The 27234-nt window shown below is 38.3% G+C and overlaps 1 protein-coding gene across 1 annotated transcript; it reads right to left on the bottom strand.

Annotated features, from left to right (window-relative positions):
* Positions 1-11425: 11425 nt before the first annotated feature.
* LOC129039106 (uncharacterized) lies at positions 11426-25845 on the bottom strand. Its single transcript, XM_054492609.1, has 3 exons — positions 25400-25845; positions 13136-13245; positions 11426-11496 (listed from the first exon to the last, which is right to left on the bottom strand). Exons 1-3 carry the CDS (start codon positions 25843-25845, stop codon positions 11426-11428), a joined length of 627 nt encoding a protein of 208 aa, XP_054348584.1.
* Between the last annotated feature and the right edge of the window lie 1389 nt (positions 25846-27234).

The raw sequence follows: 27234 nt of genomic DNA, 5'->3' as shown, positions 1-27234 counted from the left end.
TATGTGCCCAACACCAGAACTCCCAAGTGTTTATAAGTAAGCAATAGATCTAAAGGGAGAGACAGACTACAATACAATAATAGTAGCGAACTTCAAAATCCTACTCTCAGTAATGGACAGATCATCCAGACAGAAAATCTACAAAGAAACACTAGAGTTAAAATACACACTGAAATAAATAGACCTAACTGACATTTACAGAACATTTCTCCCAACTGCTGCAGAATACACCTTTGTTTTATCAGCACATGGAATATTCTTCAGAATAAACCATATCTTAGGCTACAGTACAAGTCTCAACAAATTCAAAAAAGTAGAAATCATATCAATATTTTTTCTGACCACAATGGAATAAAACTAGAAATCGATAACCAGAGAAACCTTGGAAAATACACAAACACATGGAAATTAAATTATATACTCTTGAGTAACCAATGGGTGAATAAAGATATTTAAAAAAATTAAAAATTTCTTGAAACAAATGAAAATTGAAATGCAACATACCCAAATCTATGGGATACAGCAAAAGCAGTACTAAGAGGGAAGTTTACAATACTTCCCAAAGCAATTTACAAATTCAATGCAATTCCTAGTAAAATACCAATGATACTTCTCACAGAAATAAAAAAAATTTGAAATTTATATGGAACCATCAAAGATCTGAAATAGCCAAAGCAATCCTTAGCAAAAAGAACAAAGCTGGAAGCATCACATTACCTGACATCAAAATATACTATAAAACTAAAGTAACCAAATCAGCATGGTACTGGCAGGAAAACAAACACAGACCAATAGAACAGAATAGAAAATCCAGATATAAACCCACCATTTATAGGCAAATAATTTTCAACAAAAGTGCCAAGAACATACTATGGGGAAAGGACAGCATCTTTGATAAATTGTGCTGGGAAAACTAAATAACCATATGCAGAAGAATGAAACTAGACTCCTATCTCTAACGATTTACAAAAACCAAACCAAAATGGATTAAAAAATTAAATCTAGCTGGGTGCAGTGCCTCACGCCTGTAATCCCAGTACTATAGGAGGTTGAGGCGAGCGGATCACCTGAGGTCAGGAGTTTGAGACCAGCCTGGCTAACATAGTGAAACCCCATCTCTACTAAAAATACAAAAGATTAGCTGGGCATGGTGGCAGCCACCTGTAATCCCAGCTACTAGGGAGGCTGAGGCAGGATAATCACTTGAACCCGAGAGGCAGAGGTTACAGTGAGTTGAGATCACGCCATTGCACTCCAGTCTGGGCAACAAGAGTGAAACTCCATCTCAAAAAAATTAAAAAATCAGTCAATCAATCTAAGATCTGAAATTATGAAACTACTAAAAGAAAACACTGGGATAACACTCCAAAACATTGGTGTGGATAAATCTTTTTTTATGTAAGACCTCAAAAGCACAAGCAACAAAAGAAAAAACAGACAAATGAGATTACAGCAAGCTAAAAGCTTCTGCACAGTAAAGGAAAAGTCTTCAGTAGTATGAGAAGACTACCCACAGAATGGGCAAAAATACTTGCTAACTATCCATCTGACAAATGAATAATAAGCAGAATGTATAAGGAGCTCAAACAACTCAATTGCAACAAAAAACATTGGATTGAAACATGGGCAAAACATCTGAACAGACATTTCTCAAAAGAAGACATACAAATGGCCAACAGATATATTAAAAATGCTCAACATCACTAATCATCAGAGAAATGCAAATAAAATCTACACTAAGATATTATCTCACCTTAGTCAAAATGGTTTGTATCAAAAAGACAATAATACATACTGAGAGGATGTGAAAAAAGGGAACCCTTGTGCACTGTTGGTAGGAATGTAAATTTGTATAGCCACTATGGTGAATAGTATGGAAATTCCTCAAAAAACTAAAAATAGAATTACCATGTGATCTGACAATTCCATTACTGGGTATATATCCAAAAGAAATAAAATCAATTTATCAAAGGGATATCTGCACTCCCATGTTTATTGCAACACTATTCACAATAACCAAAGTATGATTAACCTAAGTGCCCATCAATAGATGACTGGATAAAGAAAATGTGGTACATATACACTATGGTATACTATTCAGCCATAAAAAAGAATGAAATCCTGTCATTTGCAGCAACATGGATGGAACTGGAGGTTATTATGTTAAGTGAAATAAGTCAAGCATAGAAAGACAAATATTGCATGTTCTCGATCATATAGGGGAAGTAAAAAAGTGGATCTCATGAAGATAGAGAGTAGATTGGTGGTTACCAGAGGCTGGAAAAAATAGAAGGGAAGAGGGAATAAAGAGAGGTTCATTGATGGGCACAAATATATAGTTGGATAGAATAAATAAGACCTAGTGTTTGATAGATCGGTGTGAAACTGATCTATGACTATAGTTTACAATAACCTATTGTATATTTCAAAATAACTAGAAGATAATAATTTGAATGTTTCTAGCATAAAGAAAAGACAAATATTTAAAGTGATGGATATCCTAAACACACTGATTTGATCTTGACAAATTATGTAAATGTATTAAATTATCACATGTACCATGAAAATATGTATATTATGTATCAATTTTTAAAACATTAAAAATATCTTTAAGAAAGTATAGTTTATTAATTCAATTAAATACTTATTCCATAAAAGTTATAATGTAAAACTATATTCTTGACATGGAAATATATTTATATATATATTAATTAGTGAGGGAAAGCAGATTATATAACAAACATATAAAGTGACTACATTGTTGTTCAGATGATAACAAAAAAACAAATACATACACTGAAAATAAACTTGACAACATTTAATCTATTAATAATACTTCCCCAAATTCTTTGAGCATAGAACTCTTTCCTGTTTTAGCAACTGCTAATAAAATTGGGACCTAGTATCTGCAGACCAGATTATGGAAGATTTGAGCTTAAGTGGTGATCCAGACTCTATATATGTATATCAACATAAATAGAGTCTAGAGGGTTAAAAATCAGAATATTAACAGTGATTTTTTTCTGTATGATGGGATTAATATGTTTTTTAATTTCTTCTATTTATTTCTCAATTTATCTTCAGTGAAAACATACATTACTTTGATAGTTTCTTAAAACAACTCATTGGTTGCAAAATGTGATTAAGTTTCTACCACTGGAATATTGTTAACATTTTCTAACTTCCAGATAAGAGGAAAGCTGGAGATGAAAAATTTACACAAAGAAGCAAACTTTGGGATTCTCTGTATTTTTGTCCTTTTTTTCCAACTAGAATCTTGAAGAGATCCAAAACTACAACTATAAAATACTTGCTGACAGTGTACAACCTGTCATTAAATAAGCCTGATGGAGACCTACCACAGAACAAAGGGAAATATTAGATTACTGACCTGTCTCTTGGAGAGATTCCAAGGGAGTCTAGGAACTGCACGTATTAGCTGGTCAAACTGAATTTCACTCAAGAAAAGCTGAAAACTCCATAACAAAGCACTGGATCACCATTTAAGCTCATGTTTCTCATAATCTGCTTTGCAGATACTAGTTCCATGGTATGTTAGCAGTTGATAAAACAAGAAAATAGCTCCCTCCATGCTCAAAGAATTTGGGGAAGTATTAGATTAAATGTTGACAAGTTCATTTGCAGGAGCACCTTCACAGATACTTGAATGTGCAAGTGTGATTGGTGATCTCTTAAAGTGAGGTATCACATTCACAGTTCTCTAACCTATTGACCACACAACGCTTTTTCTCCACAAAGCACCTCAAAGGACAACACCAGTGACTTTAACTAATGCTAACTAAAGAGCTAGGTAGGTCCAATCAGTGAGACAACCTGCAGAAAGACACCCTGAGGCTGAGTAAACGGCCTGCAAGTGGCAGAAAGGATTCAGTGTGGACCAACAGATAATATAAGAATATAAAGTCACAATACCAACTTCAGTAGTATTCGTTCTTTTCTAAAAATACTTTGTTTTTGAAGTGATACATGATTATTGTAAAAAAAAAAAAAGTAATGTAGAAACGTACAAAGAAAAAGTAAAACTCACCTTGGATGCCATTGTAGGTAATTGTTAGTAGAACTCAGAAAACAATTTTAAGGACTTTCTCTACCTACTCCATATGTATTTATGTATTCATTTTTATAGGATTACATTCTACACATGGTGTTCTTTAACCTATGGTTTACCATTTGTTTTAAAATATTTTCCATGTCAATGAATATAGATCTACCATTCTCTAAAGGTTGCATAGTTTTCCTTTATGTGGATGTGCTATAATTTGCTGAGCAAATCCCCCTTGATGGGCATCCATGGTCCTTCCAATGTATTGACAATGTAATAGTATCAATTATCCATTCATTGAGACTTTCCCATTGGTTTCCATGGATGAAGGCTTACCTAGATCTCCTCCTAAGTTTTTAAAAATTGATCTTCTAACTTCTTTTGCTTTTCTCTAAATTATGGATGTTCTCCAAGGTTCTGCTATTTGTCTCTAGTGAGTTTGTCTGTTCTCATGGATTCAAATATTATTTCTCAGTACATGATTTTAAAATTCGTATCTCTAACCCTAATACGTAGCCCCCCTGTAACCTCTCACATATGTTTCAGTACTGTATTTCCAACTACGTTCTGCACATATTTACTCAGATATCCTGCCATTGCTTCAAGCCCAATGTGTTCAATGTTAAATTCATTAGCTTTTACTCCAAATTGACTCTCTTTCCCAACTACAATATGTGTGTCAATAACCTAGTTACCTCCCCATCTTTGAGTATCTTTCTCCCTGGTTTCCCATATTCAGTCCATTATTCATTTGTTTCTTCCTTTATAATATCTCTCAACTAAGTCCATTTAAAATCATATATTAACATTGAACATCTATTATATACTAGGTGTTATAAACTGAACGTTTTTGTTCCCTCCCATAAAATTCATAAGTTGAAATTCTAACCTCCAATGTGATAGTATTAGGAGAAGCCTTTGGGAGATAATTATGTCATGAGGGTGGAGCCCTCATGAATGAGATTAGTGCCTGTATGAAAGGGACTGCAGATTGCTCTCTTGCTCTTTTTCTGTTAGGTGAAGATAAAGTGAGAAGATGGCCATCTATAAACCAAGTAGTAGGCCCTCATCTAACACCAAATCTCTTGATGTCTTTATCTTAGACTCTCTTGCCTTTAGAAGTATGAAAAATAATGTTTGTTGTTTAACACAGTCTATGGTGTTCTGTTGTAGCAATTTAAACTGATTAAAACACTAAGCATTTAAAAACCTTTATAATTTAGTCTTTACAACAATTATGTATGCTGATTTCACATCCATTTTATAAGTAGAGAAAATGAGGTTTAAAGAAGTTGGGTACCTTGCTTGAGGTCACAGAGTTTATGAGTTGTTGGGCTGGGATTCAACTCCAATTTTTCTGATTTTAAAGCCCATGCTTTTCCCAGTAGCACATGGTTTTTTTTTCACTGAATTTTACAGCAGTGATCTTCCTCATTTCCTCCATGCATGGTGGCCAGAGCCTCCAAGTTTGTCTTTCCCCCTTACAATGTCTTACTGCTTCAATCAACCCTTCTCAATGTATCTCCCCTGCCAGGTTAATTTTGCTTAAACGTGTATATCTCAAAGATATAGGTCCTCAAAAAAAAAAAGCTTTTTATTGAAACTGGCAGGAGAGGGAGCGGTGAGTTTCCAGTGGCTTCACAGAACTTCAATTATTCTACTCCCAGTAACATTTTCAAAAAGAAAAATAGGAAGTTATAAATAATCAGAAGAGGACAAAACAGTTAAAATCTTCGAGTACTTGAAAGAGACCTCAAGTCAGGTGAAATCTAGAGAGGAACAAGATGTGGAGAAGAGACAAGCCCATGGTCCAGATGTTGCTTCCTTTCCCCTCTGTTCCTTCCTATGCACCAAGAGGAGGAGGGTCCCTCTGCACAGCACAAGAGAGCTGGTCTGGGAAACCTACCAACAATCCACAATGGAAACTGGAAAAGGAAACTGATGTTTTGATTAAGTGAATACTTGAAATTATTTCATTTCAAAGAAAAATATCCCAATGAAAGTGCCAAGCATTCAATATTCACAAACAGAAAACAGATGCAACATGTGTTCAGTTTGAAACTGAGTTGGGAATAACTCTCATGAAGCTGAGTGAGGACATATTTAAACAATATAATTCATAATAGCTTTGGAGAGGTTTCATAGAGGATACAAAGGGGTACTATACACACATTTAGCTATCCCTAGAGCATGTGCATGAACCAAATGTAATAAATATATGTCTGCTATTTAGCTTTGCAATTTCCACATGCTTTTTAAATGATGGATTTACACTTACCATATAAGACACTAAAATATTTTTTAGCAATATATATACTGGTAATGTTTTTAGAACCAAATTATCAAAATAATTAACCAGTGGAAAATATTTTTTTCTGCTTCCCTAGTTCAATCCTTTCCTGAAAAAATTTCCTACTTCCTGATTTGGAAAATGAATTTGGAGCCAAGATTTACATTCTCTTAGAAAGAAACCTTCAACAAAGCTTTCTCACCCTTTGATCCTCTTAGAAAAATGAGGCTATCTCTCTTCAGAAAACAAAATTCTTTGATAATTCATTTTTCAGTAACTTAAAAGTGTGTTTGGAGTGCAAAAATAAAATCATAGTTTTAAAGTGGTAACAGAATGGCTAAATTTTAGCTAATCTTTCATCCAAGTAGATCAAAAAGTTTTAACAGGCCTGTAAAACGCTTCCACATGTTTCTAAGCAGAAAGCTGAGGATGGATACTAAATTGTGACATTTTACAGTTTATACTGTCATCAGTATTTTGTATGTATTTTTTATTGTTGCTGTTGTTCTTTATTTCAAAAAATGAGGTTTTCCACATTTTGAATGTGTTGTTTTAGCAACAGTTCCCACATTCAAAACAAATTCACATAGAGTCTATTCAACAAACATGATTGAGGGCTTGCTATGTGCAAAACACTATACTGTGCTGTTATGAAATTTTCCATTTGAATTAAACTTTTATATTGGTTTATTTATGTGTTAATTTTACTGACTAATTTTTTGGAACAAATTTTCAATGTGATTTTCCTTATTCTAGTTCCTCACTATCCTACCGTGCAATTGACCATGTACCTCTGAAGTCTCAATTAATATATATATTATGCATTCGATAAAATAAAAAAATGAATTATGTTAAAAATGTGACATAAGATTAAATATTGAGTGAAATTGGAAATATATAGTTACAGTATGTGGACTAAGAATGCTGCAATATAAACAGATATGTGAACACTAAGGTATCATGGTAGATTATATCATTGGCCCCACTCTCCCTCCCCCGCATCTACACTCTTTACCATGCCACTTTGCAATGCTTTCCCATAGTAGGCACAGCATAATTCTCTATCTTAGGCTTAGTCATGTGAATTGCTTAAACCAATAGAATGAGACAGAAGTGACAGTGTGCTAGCTCCAAGATTAGGCCTCAAGAAATTTTGCATGTTTCCACTTTCTCTCTTGTGTTCTTGCCATCCATGAGAAGGATATGCCAGAGCTTGAAGTTCACAGGTGCTTGAAGAAGAAATTTAGACATTTGGAGATGAGTTGCCCCAGCTAAAGTACCCTAGACAAATCTAGCCTAGAGCAGATCTCCTAGTCAACCCAATGTTGACTATCAATGTGAGCCCAGTTGATAGCAGCTTGTGAGTTTGCTAGGGCTGCCATAACAAAGTACTAGAGACTATGCAAGTTAAAACAACAAACATTTATTTCCTAACAGTTCTGCAGGCTGGAGATCTAAGATCAAGGCGTCAGCAGGTTTGATTTCTTCTGAGGCCTCTCTCTGTGCCTTGTAGATGGCTGTCTTTATGTTCACATGGTGTTTTCTCTATGCTCAGGTTTGGGTCCAAATCTCCTCTTTTTATAAGGATACCAATCTTATTGGATTAGAACCCACACTTATGACCTCACTTTACCTTAATTACCTCTTTAAAGACTCCATCTCTGAATACAGTCACATTCTGGGGTACTGGGGATTTGGATTTCAACATATGAATTTTGAAGGCCATAATTCAGTCTATAATGTCAGTGAAGCTCAACCTAAGTCAGTCAATACTTAGTCCTCAGGTGTCCCACAGATTCATGGGCCATAATAATAAATTAGTACTTCAAGGCTTTGTTATAAAACATTAGCTAACTTATACAGATAATATGAAAAGGTATTTAAATAATTATTGGATGATGAGATTTTTAGTAATTAAAATTTTTTTAAGATTGCTGCTACATATTATTTTAAGCTAGTTACATTTATTTCAGAATGTAAACTAATACTTTTTCATTACTATAAAAACAGAAAATATAGTAATATATAAAATATAGAAACAAATATCACTTATCATCTGCCTCCCATCTCATCCATGGAAACCTGTGTTGAATATCTTCCAATTATTTCCTATTTACAAACACACACATATCCATACACATTTTTACACATATACCCATACATATTTTTTTAAGAAAGGCATTATGTTAAACATATTTTAAACTGTTTCTATTTTTTAAATAAGTTTTTTTCCCAAGGATAATGTTCTATGTAAATAAGTATAGAGCAGCATCATCTCTTTAATGACTGCATAGTGTGCCATTTTACCATAATTTACTTTTTAATGACTATTATTTAGATTGCATTACTTTTTCAGAATTTTCTTTTTTCTATTTTTTTTTAAAAGATGAAATAGTGTTTCTTCCTAAAATGCTTTGAGGTTTGGAGTTGAAAGAAATAACACATGCAGAGACTATTACCATCTCTTGTTTACCGTACAGTTCGACTTCAGCCAGCTTTACATAGGTGGCTTTAACAAAGCCTAAAGTATAATGTATTTGGCTTTGGTGCAAAGGTCAGTGAATCAAAATGAGGATGATGATAACAGCAGAGCTGGTGTTCTTGTTTTATTAAACATCAATTCAATCAAAATCTATGAGTTACCTACAATATTTTTGAGTTACCTACAAAGTATATGACACTGCCCTACCCGTGACAGAAATGAAGTAGACACATGTGGTTTCAAATCTCCTCCTGCCTAACAGGGGGAGCAGACAGGGATGTTCCTGGGTAATCCTAAGGACTCTCCACCTTCAATCCACAAGGTTGCATATGAGATGATGAAAGAATCTCAATGTAAATGGTCAAAAGAAACATTTGCTTTTCAAGGTTTTCTAATTTTATAATGGATAACATTAAAATAACTTTTCTTAAGAGCACTAATTTTCTTTTTGTTTTTTCTTTCTGAGTAAGAGAAAGATAAAACTCTCGTTTTCCTAATAACAGGATATGTTTAACAACCCTGAATATCTTTCCAAGTAAGAGCTTCCTAGGCAAGTATTTTCTGAGAAGTCTTTGGTGTAGTCTCTGTCCCTTCAACTTTGGCCAGCCATCTGTCAGTTGCAGCTCTGGTTTCTTTCCTGCTTTCTGCCGTCTCATCTCTGCCAGCGTGGCCAAAACAGGAAGTCAGTGCTGATCACACGAGGACAACCTCTACTTCTACAGCCCACCTGAACCAAGGCTGGCTGCATGGCTGCTGCCATTTGTTCTATAGTTTTGGAACCCCACCTTGGTTGTGATTTTGTGCCAGAGAATCTTTACCTCTGGAGAATGCAGTGGAGACATTCTTGTGTCATTTCACTTCCAGAATGCAAGGCCACCCAGCTACCCATTGTGTTAAGTAATGAACTAAACAGAGGTATTCTTCTCTGCAAAATTGGAAACCTCATGGGAGGAAACAATATTTTTATCTGAGCACACACTGTCTGAATTCAGATCAGTGTGATCCATAAATTGTATAAACTCTATGCCAACCTGCTTTCTTCACTTCCATCAGTAAATTTAGAAAGCACAGATTACTGCAGCTATATTGAGTCTTTATTTCATTTAATGCTTTTAGCAGTGCTAAGTGTTTTCAATATTAGGTTTCTAGGAAACCAATACTCATGCCGACAGATAATGTAAATGACAAGCATACTTACCACATACTTACCTCTGGATACACACTCAGTGGATCTGAGGTTCAGAAGAGTGAGGCTAGGGACCAACAGGTAAACATCTTTTCAATCAAAATGACAAAGGTCTGAGTCAAGGAGCAGGATCAGATTTTATATTGAAATATTTGTTGACAGATGAAATACAGAAAGTTGTAGATGTTAGTGTCATAATAACAATAATAGCAACAACAATAATGATAAGCCAACCACAACTAATTATTGAATGCTTCCTGTTGCTATGATACTATGTTGGCCTGATACTATGATAAGTAGTTTATCTATATTAACTTGTTTCTTCTCCACAAAAACATCACGAAGGCAAACATTATTACTGTTATTATTATCAGTATTATTTCCACTTTTTAGAAGATTGAGGCACAAAGCTATTAAGTGATTTAGGTTATTAAGTGACAGAGTTGAGATTTTTACCAGGCTCTTAATTACTGCATTATACTACTTATGTGCATTTATCTTTCACTGTCCTTTGCCGTACGGTCAAGCTATTATCACTTTTATAATAAAATAATGACTATAAACACTTATTTAACAGGAAGGGTGGATTTTTGGCTCAAGATTTCTTATTTGAAGAGGATCACCATTGGAGGGAGCTAAGACCCAGCACTGCCAGCGGGGGCTTTTAATACCCGTTACAGCTGTTGCCACATTTCCATATTTGAATCCTTCTAAATTAATAATGAAACAGGATCTAAAGAGTTGCTTTAAGACTTTTACATAGAGCTTTCTGTTGACAAAATGCATTGCATGCGCGGAGTGCACCCTCTATAATGTAGGCCCTGGGTTGTGCGGTGTGGTGTGCTCACCACAGGTAAGAAGAGATCCAGCTTCACCATCCATACCTTCTACATAAGTAACCCCCCATGCTTTTTCCTAGGCCCATGACTAAGGCTCCCTTTCCTCCTTTCCTCATCTTCTCTTGGCTCATTCTAGGGGTGTTACTGGTACTAGCTGTGCATACACCTCTGCCTTCACCCTCCTTGAGAGTGGTGTCAGCTTCAATCCACAGATATCAAACGCAGCAATGCAGGCAGCCAGGGAACTGGAGGCAGATGACAAAAGACACATTGCTACTCTCTTACCTGATCTATCAGGTCAGCAGAAAATACCTTCTTGGGAGCACAGCAAGATAACCAACCATTCGGGAGGGAGGGTGCAGTTTCTGTTGCAGCTGAAGAAACTTGAGAGTGATGAACAAACTCGACATTTCCTACTGAAGCCATGTCCACACTCATCTGTATCCACATTTGCTTTTCCAAGTTGTGAATTGAACAGAGTTTGGTGTAAGTGTTGCATGTCCCAGTAATTAAATCCCTCTCAGCCTCCTCATTAAGGCCAGTGAAGTCTGTGATAACTGGTATTTTAGTTGACTGTAGACGAGTCTTTCAAAGTGCATTGTAATTTGTCCTTCTGTGAATCCAGGCAGCGATCAACTACAAGTAGAAACTATGTCAATAACCCCATGTTTTCAACAGTAACCAATGCCTCACCTGCTAAGGGCCAAGAGTGCACAGTAAGGTGGGCTTGGCTGCCAGACACCAGAGCTACTACACGATTCACTGAATGAAGATGTGAATTCTAAAGCCACAGCCACTGCTCCTGGCCTGGATCTGTGCACATGTCTAAAGCCACGTGTTGGGGCTTGGAATCTTAAAATTCCCTAAAGGAAATTCTCTACAGAAATCAACCTTTCTCTTATTCTGAGAGTTGTTTTCATTTTGCTTTTTTTTTGAGGCAGGGTCACATTCTGTTGCCCAGGCTGGAGTGCAGTGGCGCAGTCTTAGCTCACTGCAGCCTCAACCTCCTGCGCTCAAGTGATCCTCCCACCTCAGCCTCCAAAGTAGCTGGGACTACAGGAAAGTGCCACCACACCTGGCTAATTTTTGTATTTTTTGTTGAGATGGATTTCACCATCTTGCCCAGGCTAGTCTTGAACTCCTGAGCTCAAGAGATCCAGCCAACTCGCCAACTCGGCTTCTCAAAGTGTTAGGATTATAGGCATGAGCCACTGTGCCCAGCCTAAGAACTGTTAACAATTGCTTCCTCAATTAAATATGCAAATTGTTTTTCTATTGATTTATAATACAAGCCATTATTTTAATATAGAACTTCATTGTTTTTACTCAATACTTTGAATGTAGTACATAATATATTCACATTGTCTAAAAATTAAAAAAAAAAGAAATATATAAACTTTCTTTCCTATTTTGCTTTCCCAACTCTTCCTTACCACCATGGCTAAGCATGTTTTTCAGATCCTTGTATTGTTGCAGAGAGTTTTAATGTGTAGAAAAGTAAATACAAATACATAAGCACATAAGCACATAATCTTTAAGAACAAATAAGGTAGAATTCATTCATTCATTCACTTGTTAGTCAACAAAAGTGGCATCATCACGTGGCTAAGAGCATGGACTTTAAAGTCAGGTAGACCCAGGTTTGGAGTCTGGCCCTCTCCCTTACCAGGTGTGCAACCTCAGTCAAGCTACGAAGCCTGTCTGTGGCTTCATTTACTCAACAGAGAAATGAGAATAAGAATATCTACTTACAGGTATGTGAGGATAGAATGCAAACAAAAATTTGAAGCACTAATCACAGTGACTACCAAATAATTGGTCTCAGAATGTTACTAATTATTGTTACCAAATATTTACAGGTGCCTGTTATATGCTACATACTTCAAACACGTAAGTCACAATTTCCAACCTTAAGGAGCTTGCAAAAATAACAAGGAAGATGGATGTCATTTCAAAATTTTAAAAAATTCTTAGAAAAGCACAGTTAAGAAAACAAAAAGGCAAGCCATAGAGTTGTAGAAAATGTTTGCAAAACATCTGACAAAGGACTTGTAACCAGATTTATAATAAATCCTTATAACTTACTAAGACAAATAACACAATTAAAAAGAAGGCAAAACATTTAAACAGGTATTTCACCAAAGAAGATATAGTAATAGTTGACAGACACTGTGAAAAGAAGCTCAACACAATTAGTCAGTAGGGAAATGCAAATTAAGACCAAACGATACACTACTACACACCCCCTAGTATGGCTAAAATTAAGAAGACTGACCAATATTAAGTGCTAGTGAGGGTGTAGAGCAACTGGAACTCTCTGATATTGCTGATGAAATATAGTCTGGCATTTTCATGTGATCTAGCAATCCCACTGCTAGGTATTTACTGAAGAAAAATGAAAACATAAGTTTATACAAAGACTTGTATGCAAATGTTCATAGCAACACTGTTCATAGAAGCAAAAGAGAAGCAATGCAAATGTCCACTGACTGGAAATTCAATATATTATAATAAATTTTTATACAATGAATACACAGCTGATATAGACAACAACTTGGATGATCCTGAGAAATGTTATGCTAATTGAAAGAAACCGTATAAAAAGACTACCTACTGTAATTGATTTCACCTATATAAAATTCCAGAAAGGACAAAACTATAGCAACAAAAAGAAAATTAGTGGTTGTCTTTGGCCAGAATTTAGACGGAGTTGATTGCAAAGGGGCATCAGGAAAGTATTTGAGATGATGAAAATGTGCTACACCTTGGTTGTGGTGTTGATTATATGACTGTATGATATAACAGATACAATCAAGTTAGGAAGAAGTCATATTGGATTAGGGAGTGTCCTTAATCCATTGACTGGTGTCCTCGTAAGGAGAAAATGATTTGGAACACAGAAGACACACCCAGAGGGGAATATGGCCATGCAGAGACAGAGGCAGAGATTGAAATGATGCAGCTAGCTACATTGCCACCAACCACAAAAGCTAGAAGAAACAAGGAAGAATTCGTCCTTAGAGCCTTTGGAGGGAGTATGGTCTTACCAATAACTTGATGGTAGGCTTTTAGCCTCCAGAACTGTAAGACAATAACTTTCTATTGTTTTAAGCCACTTGGTTTATGATAATTTGTTATAGCAGCCCTAGTACACTAATACAGTAGTTGTACTGAATTCTATTCTCAGTAGCCTTGTATGAATATTTCTTTTTATTTGCAACTCATCAATAATTGGTATTATTGAACTTTTTACTTTCTGTAATTAAGACCATACACAACTGGTCAGGAATAAAACATCAGACCAACAGAACAGAAAAGAGGACTCAAAAATAAACTGTCACATTTATGAACACTTGACTTATTATAAGAATGTACTTCATAGCAAAGGGAAAAGTAGACGGACTTTTCATCAAATGTTGCTGAAACAATTATATATCCTTATGGGAAAAAAATGTAATTGGACCTCAATCTTACTCTATGCTCAAAAATCAATTCCACATGAATTGAAAACTTAAGCAAGAAAGGCAAAACTATAAATCTTTGAAAAAAGCATAAAAGAATATCTTCATATCTTAGGGTAAGCAAGAAAAGGGTTAACAAATTTTAGTACTTCAAAATTAATTGTTTCAGTCTTCTGCTTCCAACCAAGATGGTATAATATAGTGCCAGATTTACCTTCTCCCCCAGACCAACTGAAAACTAGGTAAACATATGAAACAATAGTTATCAGACATTGGGCTGTGCCGAAGAGTGATCCATGGGAGATAGCAAAAACAGAATGAGAGCAGCACTACTGTTGTGGACTGAACTGTATTCCTCTATAATTAGTATGTTGAAGCCTTAACCCCCAGTACCTCAGAATGTGATGGTATTTTGAAATAGGGCCTTTAAAAAGATGATTAAGTTAAAATGAGGCCACTAGGCTGGGCCCTAGTCCAGCCTGACTGATGTCTTTATAAGAAGAGAAATTTGGACAAATAAGGAGATTCCAGGGGTGCACACCCACATACAGATAAATGATTATGTGAGGACACAGTAAGAAGGTGACCATCTGCAAGCTGAGAAGGGAGACCTTAGCAGAAACAAAACCTTACATCTTAATCTTGGGCATCTAGCCTTCAGAACTGTGAGGAAATACATTTCTGTTATTAAAGTTGTGGTTTTAATACCCAATCTGTGGGTATCTTTTTTATGGCCACCCCAGCAAATGAATACACCTATGATTGCTCCAGCTTACTTTCTGGAGAGAGTTTGCAGGCCACAGTGCATGGAAGGAGGAATTCAGATGAAACCCAGTGGTCTTTCTGAGCTGAGGAGATGCAGCTGGGAGTCTGAGAAAATCAAAATGGCTTGACTTCATAGAACAGAGTACTGGAGAGGACAGAGCTATACAGAGAGAGAGTTTCAGATATCTGTAGCTAAATCTTCGACTATATACTGATCAGCATGTACATGTAACCTAAAGGCTGAGGTTGGAGAAAGAACCATCCAAAAGTATCAGAGGGAACAGTACTTGGATCTCAAATAGGGCAGGAAGTAGTTTGTGTTTTTATCAGTCAGATTACAAAACCACATAATTAATGTGGCAACAGGTAGAGTTCTCAGAAAGGCATTGCCTATAGTTGGAAAAAATCAGCTCTAGACTAATGGCTGCTTTGATCTCATATAACAAAACTTAAAAGGAGGTCTAGAGAACGTCAAGCTGTTTCTATAAATTAACTGGCTTTTGGAACAAAGCTTAAGATTTTTTATAGATATACAAAAATCTAGCCTCTAACAAGATAAAATTCACAATGTCTGGCAAATAAGACAATGAAAAAATAAGACAATTTTCTTCTTATTTTGCATCCAAAATAAGGAGAAAAAAAATCCAGTCAGTAGAGACAGATTCATAAATTATACAAGTGGTAAATTAGATGTGTAAATAGGGACATTAAAATAGTTATCATAACTATATTCCACAGGTTTAAGAAGATAGAAAATGGCTTTTTCAATTCAATAAGTGAAAAAAAAGTAGAAGCAAGATTGAACATGTTATATGATGACACTAAAGACATAAAAAAGATCCAAACATAACTTCAACAGATGAAAAAATACAATGTCTAAGATAAAATAATAATGGATAGGACTAAAATCAGATTAAATATGGCAGAAGAAAAGATTAGTGAACTTGAAGATACAGCAATCAAAACTACTCAAAATGTGACAAAGAGAGAAAGACTGAAAAAAGATAAAAGAGAGCATTATTGAACTGTGGGATAACATTCAGTAGCCTAATACTGTGGTTTGGCTTTGTGTGCCCAACCAAATCTAATCTTGAATTGTAATCCCCATGTGTCAAGGCAGAGACCTAGTGGGAGGTGACTGGATCATGGTGGTGGTTTTCCCCATGGTGTTCTTGTGACACTGAGTGAATTCTCAGGAGATCTGATGGTTTTATAAATGGTAGTTATTCCTGAGCTCTCACAAGCTCTCTCTTTCCTGTCACCATGTGAAAAAGGTCTTTGCTTCCCCTTCGCCTTCTGCCATAACTGTAAGTTTCCTGAGGCCTCCGCATCCATGCAGAACAGTGAAAAGAACATCTTCTCTTTACAAATTACCCAGTCTCAGGCAGTTCTTTATAGCAGTGTGAAAATGGACTAATACACCTAATAAACCTGGAATAATAACTCCTGAAGGAGAAGAGTGAGTGTAGAAAAAATAATGAAAGAAATATAATAACAACTGAAAAAATTTAAAATGTGATGAAAACTATGGGCCTACAGACTGAGGAAGCTCAAAGAATCCCTAGCACAAGAAACCTGAAGAAAATTTACAAGAAACATAATGATCAAATTGCTTGAAACCAGTGAGAAAGATAAAAATCTTAACAGCAGCTAGAAAGAATATACATCATGTACAGAGAAACAAATATTATATGAAAATGACACCAGATACCACTTTAGAAGCAATGGGAACCAAGAGACAGTGAGGCAGCATCTTTAAAGTATTGAAAGAAAAAGACTATCAAGCTAAAATTCTCTACCCAGTAAAAATAGCTTTCAAAAGCAAAAGGCTACATACTTTTTTAGATGGTAAATTTAAAATGTCTGTTTCTTTAAAAAATAAAAACAAAAACAAAAATAAAAACAAACAGAACAGAGAAAATATTTATAGCACATATATCCAAAAGAGCCCTGGTCTTCAAAATATATAAATACTAGTATAAATCAATAAGCAAAATGGCCAGAAGACCTAAATACGTATGGTACAAAAGAAGAAATCAAATGGCTAATAAATATATAAAAGATACAAAAATCTTTTAGTAGCCAGAGAATTACAAATTACAACCATACCATTAAATACCTATCTTATTGGCTAAACAATGAAAAGCTCACATCTTACCTTTTCTTTTATGATTTATAAGGAGAGAGTGACAGCGATATTATTTTAAATACGTTTCTATTCAGTAAAAATAGATTCTTATTTATCTCCCTGATATGGGATAACAATGTACTGAAATGATTGAGGCAATTTGTATAAAAACAGTTACAAGTTGGTTTTCTTATTAATGAGTTTTCAGATGTCTTAAATTAGAACCAATGAGTCAGAATATTATATAAATTAAATTATGTTAACTTTTATTAATAATGTTAGCAATCACGGAACTAGAATATCCAAAGGAATATTCTTAATCTGGTAATTAAATTTGAAAGAATTGTTATAGAAATGCTTTTGTATTTTTTAAGCTAATTAATTTTATGAGACTAGAGAAGATTGTGGTTTCATTGTGTGAGTTTATCTTATCAAAAATAACTGTCACTGTTGGAATGCAAAAATTTCTCATTTAGAGTAAGAACTATATATTACTTATTTCTTTGTCCCTTGTGCTTCTGGGAGTGCCTGGGAAATACAAAGTTGCTCACAAATGTTTTTTTGGATAGAATTTTGATGTTCTAAGATTTTTTTTGTAACCTTTAGGATAGGTTAAATTAAACTCCTACTAGAGAACTTAATTCTCTCCTCTCTCCCTTACATTATCCAGTATGTTTATCAATATTGATCAACATATATAATTAAATGCTTGTCTTCAAAGTTCAAATAAGTGAAGCTATAATTAAAGTCTAGCATGTGCTCATTTAAGCTGAGATTCACTTTAGAAACCCCAAGTAAGAACAATTCTACTCAGCAAGATGGAAAACTAACGATCAATGTCATAGGGTATGAAGTTGTATTAGACCATTCTTGCATTGCTATAAAGAAATACCTGAGACTGGGTAATTTATAAGAAAAGAGTTTTAATTGGCTCATGGTTCTGCAGGCTGTACAGGAAGCATAGTACCAGCAACTGCTTCTGGGGAGACCTCAGGAAGCTTCCAATCATGGTGGAAGGTGAAGGGGAGCCGCTTCTTACATGGCAGGAGCACGAGCTAGAGAGAGAGTGAGGGGGTAGGTGCCATACTCTTTTTTTTTTTTTTTTGAGACCGAGTCTCACTCTGTCACCCTGGCTAGAGGGCAGTGACGCGATCTCAGCTCACTGCAAGCTCTACCTCCCGGGTTCACACCATTCTCCTGCCTCAGCCTCCCGAGGAGCTGGGACTACAGGCGCCCGCCACCACGCACGGCTAATTTTTTGTATTTTTAGTAAAGACGGGGTTTCACCGTGTTAGCCAGGATGGTCTCCATCTCCTGACCTCGTGATTCGCCCTCCTCAGCCTCCCAAAGTGCTGGGATTGCAGGCGTGAGCCACCGCACCTGGCCGGTGCCATACACTTTTAAATGACCATAACTCATGAAAACTCACTCACTATCATGAGGACAGCACCAAAGGGATGATGCTAAACCCTTCATGAGAAATCTGCCCTCATGACCCAAAATCATCTTTCACCAGACCCACCTCTAACATTGGGGATTACATTTCAACATGAGATTTGGAGGGGACACATATTCAAACCATATCAAAGTTGATTGCTATTCAGTGGAACCACCCATGAAATGCCAACTAGAAAGATGGAAAGAAAGGTGGCCAAATTATTTTCTACAACTTTAAAAAATGTGAATAAGGGCTTATGAAACAAGATTCAAATCAAGTACAGGAAGTATTTATTGACCATCTACCATGTGACAGAAGCTGTGCAAGTTATAGCTCTTGTTTGATTCTTACAATAGCAACAGTGTATCTGTCCTAAATTAGTGATATGGTTTGGCTGTGTCCAGACCCAAATCTCATCTTGAATTGTATGCCCATAATTTCCAGGTGTTGTGGGAGGGACCTAGTGGGAGACAATTTGAATCATGGGGGTGGTTTCCCGCATGCTGTTCTTGTGGTAGTGAATAAGTCTCATGAGATTTGATGGTTTTATCAAGGGTTTCCACTTTTGCATCTTCATTTTCTCTGGCTGCTGCCATGTAAGAAGTGTCTTTAGCCTCCTGCCTTGATTCTGAGGCCTTCCCAGCCATGTGGAACTGTAAGTCCAATTAAACCTGTTTTTCTTCCCAGTCTCAGGTATGTCTTTATCAGCAGTGTGAAAACAGATTAATACAGTAAATTGGTACCAGTAGAGTGGGGCGTTGCTGAAAAAATACCCGAAAATGTGAAAGTGACTTTGGAAGTGGGTAACAGGCAGAGGCTGGAACAGCTTGGAGGGCTCAGAAGAAGACAGGGAAATGTGGGAAAGTTTGGAACTTCCTAGAGACTTGTTGAATGGCTTTGACCAAAAGCCTGATGGCGATATGGACAATAAGGTCTAGGCTGAGATGGTCTCAGATGGAGATCAGGAACTTGTTGGGAACTGGAGCAAAGGTGACTCTTGTTACATTTTAGCAAAGAGACTGGCGGCATTTTGCTGCTGCCCCAGAGATTTGTGAAACTTTGAACTTCAGAGAGATGGTTTAGGACATCTGGCAGAAGAAATTTCTAAACAGCAGAGCATTCAAGAGGTGACTTGGGTGCTATTGAAGGCATTCAGTTTTATAAGGGAAGCAGAGCATAAACATTTGGAAGATTTGCGGCCTGATAATGTGATAGAAAAGAAAAACCCATTTTCTGAGGAGAAATTCAAGCCAGCTGCAGAAACTTGCATAAGTAATGAGGAGTAAGAGGCGATGTTAATCCCCAAGACAATAGGAAAAATGTCTGATGAGGGTGACCCCTTTCTTTAAGAAATGATGGGATCTAGATGGGAAATGTACATCTTTGGAGTTGTTTCAACTTGAACTAATTTTGAGAGAATATGCATTTATCAATGAGGACTTTTTAAAGTGTTTATTTATTTAGAGACAGAGTCTCACTCTGTTGCCCAGGCTGGAGTGCAGTGGCTTGATCATAGCTGACTGTAACCTCAAAATACTTGGTTCAAGTTATCCTCTCTCCTTAGCCTTCCAAGTAGTCAGGGCTACAGGTGCACTAACATGCTCAGCTATTTTTTTTTCTTTTTCTTTTTTTTTTGTAGAGATGGGGTCTCAGAATGTTACCCAGGCTGATCTTGAACTCCTGGCCTTAAGTGATGTTCCTGTGTTGGTCTTCCAAAGTGTTGGGATTATTGGCATGAGCCAAGGATCATGGACCAGTGAGTACTTTTTATAGTGATGAATAATAATATTACTTCCTTGGAACATTTATAGTAAATTAGCTGATACGTTAATCAGGTGATAATTGCATTTTGGTGCAGTCAGAAACTCAATAAACACATTATTGAAAACTGATAATTACTAATTATAACAATAATACTAGATCCTAGATGTTGAGATTCATCGTGAATATTATGGAGCCTATTTGGTAACATGGAAGAAAAAAATTGAAAGTGTGAGTTCAGTTGTAGCGGAAGATAAACTACTCATCAAAATAAATATAAACGCGTAGCAGATTTGATAAAGCAGTAAAGATTATTTTTGGCCACTAGAGGGAGCTCATACTTTAAAAACTGTTTGGAGCATCCATCGTGTTTCAAGGATCACTGCAGGTTTTAAAAATCAGTAATGATTTGCCCTCAATTGTTTTTGGAGGCTTCTTACACTGTAACATACCAGAGGGATGGGTAAGTAACAAAAATTGTAAGTCAATGTGACTATTTCAGAACTGGCTATAAATGTTCAAAAAAATAATCTCTGATCATACTTATTTAAAGTTAGGGATTTAATTTACTCTTCTCCCACTAAAGTATTTCTTTGAAAATGTATTTTCTTTGAAAAGCCACATTTCTCCCAAAAGTAAAATCTGTGGAATTATTTGTTTTCACTTATTCAGGGAATAGGAGAATATGGGTTATAATTTTGTCATTATGTGTATTTCACAGTCTTATCTACCTCTGGAATGTCTCTCAGGCCTCCTCCCTTTAACCTCAGTCCCATGGCCAGCCTTATTCATGGGCTCATTGCTTCTCCTCTGGTCTGTCATGATAGTTTCTTCACTGGTCTCCCCATCCTCACAGACCACCCCGTCTAGTGTCTCCCAAATGCAATTGCCTTTTACGTCCATCATTTTCAGAACAATGTTTTCATGAAACATATTTTTGATCACATTCTTTTCTGCTCAAAACTTCTTAGTAGCTCCCTACTTCTACAAAACAAGTCCACAAACTTCTACTTGGCATTCAAGGTCCAATTCATTTATTTTCTTTTATTTTATTTTTTGAGACGGAGTCTCACTCTGTCGCCCAGGCTGGAGTGCAGTGGTGTGATGTCGGCTCACTGCAAGCTCTGCCTCCCGGGTTCACACCATTCTCCTGCCTCAGCCTCCCGAGTAGCTGGGACTACAGGCGCCCGCCACTCCGCCCAGCTAATTATTTTTCTTTCTTTTTTGTATTTTTAGTAGAGATGGGGTTTCACCACGTTAGCCAGGATGGTCTCGATCTCCTGACCTCGTGATCCACCCGTCTCGGCCTCCCAAAGTGCTGGGATTACAGGCGTGAGCCACCGCGCCCGGCCTCAAGGTCCAATTCAATGCTACCTCCTTTTCAGGCCCACTGACTCCAGGCTGGAATAATTCTGTCCCTCTCTTTTCTGAGTTCTCATGGTAGCTATTTTCTGTACAGACCTTGTGGCATACCTCCTTACTGCTTTATTTTATAGTTGCTTATGAGCATGTCTTATATCACCTCTATGGCCAACTTCCTTAAAGCATGCCTCCTTGCTCGGAAACCAGAGAGGAAGCTTTGCTTCAGCAAGGAAATGATGTTGAAGGGCAATTTAAGAGATCCAGATTTTGGAGAAATTCTGATGTGGAATTGATAGAACTGGATGCTCTGGCTGCATAACAAGCCACCGCAAAATTTAGGAGCTTCAAATGAAAGCTTATTATTATCTCTGAAGCTTCTGAGGGTTGACTAGACTCAGGTGGTTCTCACTTTGAGTTTCAAGTCTGATTGCAGTCAGATGGTGGTTGGACTGGGGTCCTCTGAATGCTCAGCCAAGCTCAACATCCAACATGGCTTCTTCACTTACGTGTTTGGACCCCTGGGCTGGGATGGCCAAAATCTCTGGGATTTGGCCAAATATCTTGCTTTCTCCACGTGTTCCCTCCATGTGGCTAGCTTGGGCTTCCTTAGTGCATGGTGGTCTCAGGTTAGATGTCTTATGTGGTGGCTGACTTTCCCTAGAATAAGGAGTGAAAGAGCCCTATTCCCTAGAATAAGGGCCTTTCAAAAGGCCCGGGTAGAAGCAGCAAGGTTTCCTATGTCTTAACCTTGGAAATCCCACAGCATCACTTCCTCCAAGTGCAGCCCAGACCCAGTGTGGGAGGAGACTGCACAGGAGCATGGGTGCTAGAAAGGGTGCTTCCTCAGGAGGCCATCTCTGAAGCATGGCTACCTCGCATGCTAACATTTTCAATGGGAAAAACATCCTGCTCTGAGGAACAGAAGGGATAAGCTAAAGACACACCAATCAGAAGAATGGGAAAAGATCAGGGTGACAGAAACTTAGTTTCAAGAGAAAAAAAGGTGGTCATTCACTACTGTTTAACATGTCTGCAGACCTTTTTACACTCTTCTCACCAAGAGGTGGGGCTATGTTTCCTCCCTTTGAAACTGGGCAGGCTTTTCTGAACGTTTTATCCGGTAGAGTATAACAGAATTCATGCTATGCAGCTTCCAAGATAAGGTCAAAACAGGGGATGCAGTTTCTACCATGCTTTCTGGACTATTTGTTCTTGAAACCTTCAGCTGCTATGTGAGCAGTCTGATTTTTCTGAGGCTGCCATGTTGTGAGAAGCCCAAATTAGTCCATGTAAAGACCACATGGAGAGGTTTTGAGACTACATGAAGAGAGAGATGCACAGCCAACCCTTTCCAAAAACCCTGACCCACACAGAGGCCATGAGAGAGAGCGTGACTGTAGCTGTTTTAAGCTGCTATGTTTGGGGGCAGTTTTGTTGTTGTATTTTGTTTTTAAAAGACAGGGTCTCCTCTCCCTCTGTTGCCCGGGTTTGAGTGCAGTGGTGCAATCATAGCTCACTGCAGCCTCAAACTCCTGGACTCGATTAATCCTCCGGCTTCAGCCTCCCAGGTTGCTAGGACTACAGGCATGCACCACCACAGTTGGCTAATTTTTTTAGTTTTTAATTTTTTTGTAGAGAAGGGTTCTCGCTATCTTGCCCAAGCTGGTCTCAAACTCCTGGGCTCCAGTGAGCCTCTCACCTCGGCCTCCCAGAGTGTAAGCTACTATGTTTTGGAATGACTTTTCATGCTGCAAAGTATAACTGGAACAGGTGAAGACTGAAAAAACCTTATATATAATAACTATGTGATTGCCTTCCTGTCCTTCTTTCTGTCTTTGTTTTTAACAAGACAGAAGCTTCTCATGATGTTGCTGTCATTCCCCACCTGCCTCCTCCTAGACAGGGACTGGGGCCCTCCACATGAGGCATGCTGTCCATGGGCCCTCCACGTGAGGCCTGCTGTCCCCCGGCCCTCCAGGTGAGGCCTGCTGTCCCCGGGCCCTCCACATGAGGCATTCTGTCTGTGGGCCCTCCATGTGAGACCTGCTGTCCCCGGGCCCTCCACGTGAGGCCTGCTGTCCTTGGGCCCTCTATGTGAAGCCTTTTGTCCTTGGTCCTGTGGCTGCACCTCCTGGCGGATGCAACCATGGCCACGCGTCCATCTCATCTCTACCACATCTGAGTTACAGTTTCCAGAGCAGAAAACTCTTGCTAACATTTAGGATTTAGACGCATCTCTTTGCTTCTCTTTTCCCATTTTAGACTTCCCTTGTAAGGAATGAAAACCATTATAATTCTGAGAAACTCAGGCCAGACAAAGCCTTCTGAAGCCTCATGGCCATTTTCCTCAGCTCATAGTGCCCTGCTAGGCCAGGGGTAAGGTCACTCTCCCCGCAATCCACCCATCCTGCTCCAAGTCAGGAGCCCTCACAGAGTTTTTCAGCTTCCCACTAGTAGGTCTTTGTTCATCCCATTCTCCCACATTGAAGCAAATTGGAGCTACCTTCTTTTTTCCCTCCTCTTGGGAGTTGCTTTATTTTGGGTTTCTTTGTACAAATTGTTGACATAGCCCTTGATGGGAAGGATCAAGACGGATCCTCTCATCCTTCCCCTTACTGAGCAGAAGTGTCTGACCCTCTGGCCTTCTATGAACCACTGGGACCCACAAACAACATGTCAGATCCAAAGAGCACTGGCCTCCGAACACGGAAGTAGGTGGGCAACTGAAGGAAAGGTGAATAGTGAGAACAAGGGAGGGGAGGACAAAGGGAAGAAGGGAAGGGCCGGGAGATAAGACATTGACATGTGCAGTGAGCTTAGCTGGGCATGGTGGTGTGAGACTGTAGTCACAACTCCTTGGGAGGCTGAGAGGAGAGGATTGCTTGAGCCCGGGAGTTCACGTCTATACTGGGCAACATAATGAGACCTTGTCTTTTAGAGAGAGAAAGAGAGACCAGAAGTCCTGGACATAGCCAGGCTGTGGGCAGCCCACGGATGAGGTGAGATGTCAATGTGATCATCCCTGGAAGTGTGAAGGAAGGTAGGGCGGGGTTATTGAATACACTGTGTCATTCAATTACTGTCATCATCTGGATTTTATATGGGATGGGGGCTGGGAATTCCTGGTCTACTTGTGCTGGAGAGATGTTTAGGTTTTCTCAGATGGTTAATAGAGGGCACCAGCAGTTGTTTGGTGGCATTGGAGGAACAGCTTTTTGAATCCCAAATGACCCTTTTCAGATAAAATTGAAGCTGAATTGAGACTTCGGGAGGATAAGTATAAAGTTGTAAGTGGGTGGGATAGAGAACAGCCATGCGAATGTCAAATCTTCTGCCTTTTCACTCCTGTCTTAGGCCGAATGTGAAGTGCCCCGTTCTTTCCTTCGGTGGAGCCTTTGAAGATTTTTCTTTTCTTTAAAGCTCACTTAGCGGTTAAAGACTTGAGATGGGCTGTAAAGCTGTGAAAAGCCTGGGAGGAAATGGTGTTGGCATGAAGGGGTAAAGCCAAGCTTGGAGGGGTGCCAGTGGCAGGGACCCACACTAATTCCTCTTCTTCTTATGCCCTTCTAAATATGTCTCTGAAGCACAGGAGAACATTCCTAGGGAAAAACAACGTCCACTCACCTCATTCCAAGAAAATCTGTAACAACATCCAATTGTCTTTGAGAGGAAAGAAGATGACATTGGGAGACATGGCATCTAGAGGAAAAGCGAGAACCACCAGTCTTCCTTTCAGACTTCACAGTGGGATCTTGGCGCCTCAGATAAACAAAGGCACTGGCAGGAAGGAAAGCGAAAATCAGAGGAGAGGTCTGGCAGGCCACAGCCAGAGCAGGGGCAGTGGGTGAGAAAACCCTGGGTTTGAGGATCCTGATTCTCTTCCCTAACAGCCTTTGGGTCCCTCTTTCTGAAACAAGGTTGAGAGCATGTCCTCTGGCCTGGGGTACTTGGGTGAATCTGAGGCACCCCAGGTAGCAATGATGGCAGATTTTGCACTTGAGCTGGGGAGAAAGCCAGTGGTGCTGAAAGCAATGGAGACTGAGGTACAGAGATCTTCCCGCCAAACCCATTCCCAGGCTTTCTGCCTCTCTAGGAATGGAGAGAGAGAGAATGCCTTGGCTGGTTTCCTGAAATCCAGTTCGTGGAGCCACAGCCCCAGTGAGTGCTCACTCAGGAAACAAATGCTCAAGAGAGGACAGGCATCAGCTAGGAAACTCCACTCCGAAAGGGATCAGCTGTTGCTCTCACAGGCACACTGCTTTGGTCCAGGAAGTCAGTAAAACGCAAACAGGATCCCAGCGAGGTCATTTGTTTTGGAAAAGACAGAGGGAGGAGGAGGGAGGGGCAGCCATGTGAACGTGCAGTTATGTCAGGGCCTCCCCAGATCCCTGGAACGTCCTGCCTGAGCACACCAGGGAAAACCTCTCCTTGCTCACTAGCCCTCGGGAAGTACAGCTCTCACTGAAAATCTGTCAGCATAATTAAAAAATGAACACCCCTCCAATCGCAAGATCAACGCCAAGGGTTACCTTCCTGGGGAGCTGCCCAGGGGGAGCATGGTTTCCTAAGACAACTTTTGTGATCTGCATAGAATATTTTTGCTCCTATTTTTTTTTTTTTTTTTTTTCTGAGACAAGATCTGGCTTTATTTCTATCGGGACATGTTTGGATGTTCTTCCAAAAAGTCTACTGGTAAGAGAGCTCAGTTGGTCTTCTAGGAGAGATAACTGTTGACATATCAGGGGCCAAAGGCTCATCTCTTTATTCCCTGAGCTTGGGGAAGAGGTGGCATCATTTCACCCTTAGAGCACAGGATAAATATTATGATCATTCAAGCAAAAAGACATTCTACTGGCTACTTTTGATTTAGCATTACAGTTTCTAATTTATCCCAAAGATATACTGACAGAAATGGAAAGATGTATTCACAAGGCCACCTATCAGAGCATGATTTGTGTATTAGAAACAACTCAAATGTCCATCAATAGGGGACCCTCAACTATGGTACATTCACACAATGCAGTAGTACACAGCTGTAAAAAAAAAGAAGAAGGAGAATATCTCTACATGCAAGTACGAAATATATAGTTGATAAATATTAAGATATAATCATTAAAACTCAAAACAAAATGAAAAAAGTCAAACCTAACTAGATATTGAGTTGGTGGCACATCCTCTTGGGAGAAAGTATTTCAAGTGACATTAAAACCTGGGAATTGACTGTAGACCTCAAGTGGGATATACCCTTAGAACAAAAGGAACTGCAAAAACACACACACACACAAACTTCAAATGTTTCCAGTAATTACATTTTCACGGAAAGTTTTCCTATTGTTATTCTGAGACTATTGTATATGTTTCCCGGTATAAAACAAGTGAGTAATATGTAGGTGTTGTTGGGAACCAGAAATTTAGGTTGAAAAGAGATGTAAATTTAAGTGAGATCAAATAAAAGCCCT

This window comes from Pongo pygmaeus, chromosome 5 (genome assembly GCF_028885625.2).
Source record: "Pongo pygmaeus isolate AG05252 chromosome 5, NHGRI_mPonPyg2-v2.0_pri, whole genome shotgun sequence".
In the NCBI taxonomy this organism is placed as follows: Eukaryota; Metazoa; Chordata; class Mammalia; order Primates; family Hominidae; genus Pongo; species Pongo pygmaeus.
The sequence above is the reverse complement of the archived record's forward strand: the minus strand, read 5'-3'. Positions and strand labels throughout refer to the sequence as shown.